The sequence below is a fragment of the Cryptomeria japonica genome, chromosome 5 (assembly GCF_030272615.1).
Source record: "Cryptomeria japonica chromosome 5, Sugi_1.0, whole genome shotgun sequence".
NCBI classification, from domain to species: Eukaryota; Viridiplantae; Streptophyta; class Pinopsida; order Cupressales; family Cupressaceae; genus Cryptomeria; species Cryptomeria japonica.
Window position 1 is genome coordinate 930450218 of NC_081409.1, and position 7640 is coordinate 930457857.

At 36.0% G+C, this 7640-nt stretch overlaps 1 protein-coding gene across 1 annotated transcript; it reads right to left on the bottom strand.

The window, feature by feature from the left end:
• Positions 1-2996: 2996 nt before the first annotated feature.
• On the bottom strand, positions 2997-4721 carry LOC131876303 (uncharacterized). The gene has a single exon (XM_059221228.1). It carries the CDS (start codon positions 4719-4721, stop codon positions 2997-2999), a length of 1725 nt encoding a protein of 574 aa, XP_059077211.1.
• Positions 4722-7640: the final 2919 nt, after the last annotated feature.

The window sequence follows — 7640 nt, forward strand, 5'->3', positions numbered from 1 at the left end:
ATCATCATCATCATCATCATCATCATCATCATCATCATCATCATCATCATCATCATCATCATCATCATCATCATCGTCATCGTCGTCGTCGTCGTCGTCGTCGTCGTCGTCATCGTCGTCGTCGTCGTCATCATCACCATCACTGACACCATCACCATCACCATCACCATCATCATCAGCAACAGCACCATCATCATCATCAACTTCTTCTTCATGTACATTTCCATCAGGAACATCATCGAGTCACTATCGGTCATGATCATCTATATCATCTTCTACTTCTTCGGTATCTTCTTCTTCCATCACATTATACATTATCGGCCTTCCTCTTGGATCATGTCTAACAACAAATGACCAACCCAGTTTATGTGGAACCTCTGAGTAAAATACCTGCTCACATTGACTTGGAAGAACATAGGGCTCATCCCCAACTCGTTCAAATGACCTTGTATTAACCATTGTAAATCCATTATCATGTTCGATAACAGTTCTATCATGATCATTTATATTCAGTCATAGCCTATACCATTTGACGACGAATAGAACTAATTTGAAGGAATTAAAGTCACACTCAAGTATATCATCCAAAATGCCATAGTATCAATTTTGAGACACTTGAGGATGTATGTCATTTCTAGATGAAATATTGGTCACCTCAAAGACTGCAGTTATCCAAGAATCACAAGTTTTCTTCATGTCATCCAACTGTTTGATGCGAAATTTATGACCATTGCAGCACATAGCCTTGTGGTGTTTGACCTGCAATATGTCATGAGTTGATAAACATACGGGTGATTAATAAAATTATACGTACTTGTTGATCTCTTAAACCATATGCTAAATCAATTTCCCTTTGTGTAACATTGGAATCTCCATTACGATGAGCTTCTTTAACCAATGAAGCGACACCATCCCATGTTAATGTGTGACCAGAATGTTGACATCGTTCAATCCACACCATCATCCAATCAAGATTGTTTGCAATATACAAATGTAGCGCATCCCACTCCCGACCAACTGTACAAATAATTAATAGACCACTTACAATTGATTTATTTAGAAGATGAAGAATTAATTTACTACAATAACATCTTATAATTATGATGCAGAGTGGTAGTGAAAGGTGATGGAATCCAACCAAATGCTTGTTTAACCCACAAGGTTCCTAATAGGCCTATAAGGCACACAAAGGCAAAATGTGGTTAAAACCTCAAATTATGACTCCAAACTTTCAGAGATGCTTTGAAATATGTAAACAAGGGTGATTCAAGTGGTTTCAAGGAGTTTCAACCTTCTAGGCACCTTAAAATGGACAATTTGTTCAAAACAGTCTATTAGGCCTAATAGCCTTCAACTAGCCCTCCGACAGTGTTTTTGTGGATTTTTCTCCAACTTGTTCCAAAGGAATTGAAAAATAAATTGGTGTTTCAGATACCCTTTTGGGTGAACTATAACATACCAAAAAAAACAATATCAAGTGATTTGGGAAATGTGCCCGGAAAAGTGACTATCTCTGTTTTAGAGGGTCAAATCAAGAGGTTTAATAAAGAAACTTCACCAAAAACCTGTCCAAAACTCACCAAAATTGTAGGATCACCTATTCTCATGTCCAATTAGACATTCCAACAACAAATTTCAGGTTATGGGCTCATTTGCATCAAAAGCCCCAAATCAAGCATGTTCAAACCCTTGTTCCTAGGGTATTATCAAATCTCCCACTTGCAAACGTTTCTTTGTTCAAATGAACCTACAAAAACCTTTATATTATCATAAAAATCAATAACCAAATCATAAATGCTGTCCTCCTTAAGACAAATCTCCTCCTACTATGACTGTCCCTGTTTTTCCTTCTTGGAACACTATGTTAGTGTATTGAAAAATGCTTTGGTGGCCACCTTTATTACTGTCAGAAGATCATTTATGGATTAAAAGTACTTGTACATGTTAGACAATAACCATTCCATGAAGAATCAGTAGTCATTTCATAGAATGGCCATGAAAATTAGAAGAAAACTTCAAAACAATCCTTAAATCTGTCTGCTACAGTCAAGATCAGCAAAATGTAAACAAAAACTTGTTATTTTGGTTTCAACACTGAAGTAATAGCATCAATAAATATCTAATATCATACTCTAACACGTTTCAATGCATATCAAATCCAAATGAAAGCAAAAAACTCAAGATCTCTTCCAATTTGCTGTAAAAAATAAGCCCTTTTATTCAGTTTTCATGAACAGTCCGTACAATGGTAAGGTACAGTCCATACAATGGCATATTTATGGGCCCAGGAGGTGGTTAACATCCCTCTCAACCAACTCCAACTTATTACATATGCTAATCCTTTATAAAATTTAAACTATGGAGTTTCCCTCCAAAATGCCTTATAACCGTTTATATTTAAAATTTGAATTTTTCAAAGCAATAAACTATAATGTAAGGGACTTATTGAATGTTTTGAGTTATGAAAATGTTTCAAAAACACTATGACATATTTAATAACCTATAAAAGGATTAACCTATCCAAAATGATCCTCAAATCCTAACCCATGCCACATTTTCATTGTTGATTAAAACATCACTTGTGCAATATGGTGACTTCTTGTTCCATCAAATGCCATGATTGGCTTTAGTAATGACCAATTGACCTTATGAGATGATCTATGATCTTGTTGATGACCTGGATCTCCATTGTGTTTATGAAGAGCATATGATGCCCCTGCATCAAATTCACCACCTTGAAAGTTGTTCTTGTCCCAAGAACATTGTCTTGCATTGATGACTGCTCTTTCTCCATGTCTCTGCACTTGATGCTTGGGAATAAAGTCCCCTAATATAAAATGTCCTTTCTTCTTAGCACCTGCATAAGAAACATCAAAACATTTGTTAGAAACAAAATTTTCTGCCTTTGAGGCAGTGCTTGCTGTCATGACTGTTGGGACAGTCTTTATTGCTGCCTGCTCCTTCCTTTCTGTCACCTCAGGACGGTACTTCTTCTGCTATTGTACTCTGATATTATTGTTCTTTTCAGGTCCTTTAATAGGACAATATAGCTGACCAACCCACACTCCTTCACCACCTTGAAATTTTGTCCCCATCTCTGGCAGAGAATTCTGAATTTGTTGGACTGCATTCTTCACCATTGGTTGTTGTCTTATCTTTACTCCACCTTTTGTTTGACCAGAATCAAGTTCCTTGATGCTCCCTATGAGAAGAGACTCGTGTCCTTTACAAGGCAATGGTGTTAGATTAATCCTTTTTCCATTCTTCCACAAGGTATAAACATTTGTATAACAGTCATGCATCAATTTCCTAGACACTTGCCAAGATCTGCCTAAGATGACATGTGCACAATTCATATTGACAACATCACATAACATTTGATCAGTATATTCACCTATTGAAAAGTTTACCATGGTCTGATAATGCACAAGAAAATTTTGATTGTCCTCCACCCATGTAGCATAGTATGGCCTAGGATGGTGTTGAATGGGTAACTTCAATGCATTAATAACATCCCATGAAATTAAATTGCTGCAAGTACCTGAATCTATGACCAAATTATAAACTTCACCTTGTATCAAACAATTTGTCCTAAAAATACTTACTTGTGGTGTCCATTCCTTGCCTCTCCTAAACATTAAGAAGTCTCCTGTCTCAGGGCCTGCATTACCAATCTTCCTTACCTCCTCTTCTTCTTCATTTTCTCCTTGAATTAGTTGTACCCTCTTCTCTTTGTCAGGACATTTATAGGATTGATGCCCCACCTTTCCACATGTGAAGCATGTGCCGGTAAACAAACCACTTCCTCTTCCTTGTCCACTCCTACCACCTCTCTGATTTTGTCCTCCTCTTGAATCAGAATTTGTACCTTTATCTTTATCTTTTTCTTCCCATACCTGGGTTGTTCTTCCTCTTCCTCTCATGGAAGATCCTCCCCTTGCATCGTGTCTTTCACTTCTCCTTTTTAATTTCTCCTCTATCCTTAAAGCAATCTGATAACACTCTTTCACACTCTTGGGATTTGCAGCAGTAAACTCATCTTGAATGGCAAACTTCAAACCTCCTAAATACCTTGCAACCTTGACAACTTCTTCTTCATCCAAACCTGATCTCATGCTTAGTTTGTAGAACTCATCCGTGTATGCCTTTACATCCAAGTCTTTTTGTTTTAAGCCCTGCATCTTCTTATGCATTTGAACTTCAAAATCTTTAGGAAGGAAATTACTTTTCATTTTTGAAACCATTCTATCCCAAGAAGTGATTTTAGTCTTACCTCTTTTTCTTCTTTCAGCCTCCTCATGATCCCACCATAGGAGTGCATGTCCCTTCAATTTGGTCTTTGCCAACTTGACCCTTTGTCCCTCAGGTATATCATCACTTTCAAAATAAGCATCCATAGATGCAATCCAGTCCAGTAGGTCCTCTTCTTTTAGACTTCCATCATAAATTGGAATGTCTTTCCTTACCTTGTAGCTATCTCCTTTCATAGCTTTCAGGATCCTAAGTGTCCTTTTCTCTTCAGGATCAACCTGTTGTTCCTCTTCTTCATTATTCTGTTCTTCTTCTTCTTCAGTATCTTCATCATCATTTATTTCTCTTCTCTGATTGGATTCAATTGTCTCTAGCCTTGCTAATAATACATTGTATGAATCTTGTAGCTTAGCATTCTTTTCTTCTAACTCTTGAACTTTTCTTGCCCATCCTGCATTCCTGGGAGCCATTATATCAAACAAATCAAATCAAATACAAGATATCTCTGCTATCCAATACTTTTTCCTCACCAAGAACCCCTCTGATAGCTCAAGCACACCTTTCAACTTTGGAACACACGAGGAGGAATCAAACACTCCAAGGTTTCAACAATGGAACCGGTATACAAAAGACACCAAAAGACTTCAATGATGATGAAAACTTAACCTTCCAATACCCAAGGTGATCTTGCTAATGCTCTGATACCACTTGATGCAGAGTGGTAGTGAAAGGTGATGGAATCCAACCAAATGTTTGTTTAACCCACAAGGTTCCTAATAGGCCTATAAGGCACACAAAGGCAAAATGTGGTTAAAACCTCAAATTATGACTCCAAACTTTCAGAGATGATTTGAAATATGTAAAAAAGGGTGATTCAAGTGGTTTCAAGGAGTTTCAACCTTCTAGGCACCTTAAAATGGACAATTTGTTCAAAACAGTCTATTAGGCCTAATAGCCTTCAACTAGCCCTCCGACAGCGTTTTTGTGGATTTTTCTCCAACTTTTTCCAAAGGACTTGCAAAATAAATTGGTGTTTCAGATACCCTTTTGGGTGAACTATAACATACCAAAAAAAACAATATCAAGTGCTTTGGGAAATGTGCCCAGAAAAGTGACTATCTCTGTTTTAGAGGGTCAAATCAAGAGGTTTAATAAAGAAACTTCACCAAAAACCCGTCCAAAACTCACCAAAATTGTAGGATCACCTATTCTCATTTCCAATTAGACATTCCAACAACAAATTTCAGGTTATGGGCTCATTTGCATCAAAAGCCCCAAATCAAGCATGTTCAAACCCTTGTTCCTAGGGTATTATCAAATCTCCCACTTGCAAACGTTTCTTTGTTCAAATGAACCTACAAAAACCTTTATATTATCATAAAAATCAATAACCAAATCATAAATGCTGTCCTCCTTAAGACAAATCTCCTCCTACTATGACTGTCCCTGTTTTTCCTTCTTGGAATACTATGTTAGTGTATTGAAAAATGCTTTGGTGGCCACCTTTATTACTGTCAGAAGATCATTTATGGATTAGAAGTACTTGTAAATGTTAGACAATAACCATTCCATGAAGAATCAGTAGTCATTTCATAGAATGGCCATGAAAATTAGAAGAAAACTTCAAAACAATCCTTAAATCTGTCTGCTACAGTCAAGATCAGCAAAATGTAAACAAAAACTTGTTATTTTGGTTTCAAAACTGAAGTAATAGCATCAATAAATATCTAATATCATACTCTAACACGTTTCAATGCATATCAAATCCAAATGAAAGCAAAAAACTCAAGATCTCTTCCAATTTGCTGTCAAAAATAAGCCCTTTTATTCAGTTTTCATGAACAGTCCGTACAATGGTAAGGTACAGTCCATACAATGGCATATTTATGGGCCCAGGAGGTGGTTAACATCCCTCCCAACCAACTCCAACTTATTACATATGCTAATCCTTTATAAAATTTAAACTATGGAGTTTCCCTCCAAAATGCCTTATAACCGTTTATATTTAAAATTTGAATTTTTCAAAGCAATAAACTATAATGTAAGGGACTTATTGAATGTTTTGAGTTATGAAAATGTTTCAAAAACACTATGACATATTGAATAACCTATAAAAGGATTAACCTATCCAAAATGATCCTCAAATCCTAACCCATGCCACATTTTCATTGTCGATTAAAACATCACTTGTGCAATATGTTGACTTCTTGTTTCATCAAATGCCATGATTGGCTTTAGTAATGACCAATTGACCTTATGAGATGCTCTATGATCTTGTTGATGACCTGGATCTCCATTGTGTTTATGAAGAGCATATGATGCCCCTGCATCAAATTACCTCTCACTTTCTTCAATCTACCTTTCCCCATCAAGTGCTCCCCTTTGAATTTATTAATGGGGTTGGGATCTTAAATGCGATCTACATGGATTTTTGTTGCAAACTTAGGAAGATATTTAGTAATGTACACCATAGTTTGGTATACCATATATCCCTCCACCATAGAACCCTCAGGATGTGCTCTTTGTCAAACCAAAGCCTTCAAAAATTTCAAGTGCCTCTCAACCATCCACATTGACCTAGTGCGTACAGGTCCACACAATTCGATCTCCTCAACTTGGTGTATGAGGTAGTGTTCTTGTGCATTGAAAAAAGTTGAAGGTAGACACTTTTGCATTTCATACATTAGATGAGGAATTTTTCTCTTCCAATATTTTATATCTTCTTTGTGGATTTCTTTAGATGACAACCACCTAATTAAAGAGATTGAAGACGCAAAAATATATAAACGAGACTTTACAAAATAATATACAAATATATTGCATAACAAGTAAAACAAATGGCAAATATAATATCTATACAACAAATTGAACAAACATCACTACTTACCTCATGTATTTTCCAAGATCATATATGACTTGCTTGATATTATTGTCGAAGTGGTTTGGGAGAGATAGAGGTAGAACGTACTGCAACAATTATAAAATGATCTTTTCATTGTTTTCTAACATAATACAATGAAAAGTACATGCGCAGTATACAAATATATAGTAAATACACAAGAATGTGAATTACCTTAATGAAGGTATGCCAATCATGTGTTTTCATCCCTGGCCCAAATTCACTCTTCTTTGATATGAGATTGTTTATGTTCGCAACAAATCTTGTGGGAAATCGAATTTTTCGTATGACTTCTTTTATAGAATTGCTTTGCTGCTCCGTTAATAACCAAGGAAGGGCACTTATATTAATCTGATCTCCATTGCTATTTGATTGAATGACATTTTTCATTGTATGATTGGATTCCACAATGTCACTACAAATTTTGACAATTTTTTCTTTATCACGCCTTCCATCCAATATTTTCCATAATGTCTCTGTTATATTCTTT

Coding starts and splice junctions, on each gene's coding strand:
- LOC131876303 (XM_059221228.1), bottom strand. CDS start 4,721: ATGGCTCCCAGGAATGCAGGATGGGCAAGAAAAGTTCAAGAGTTAGAA.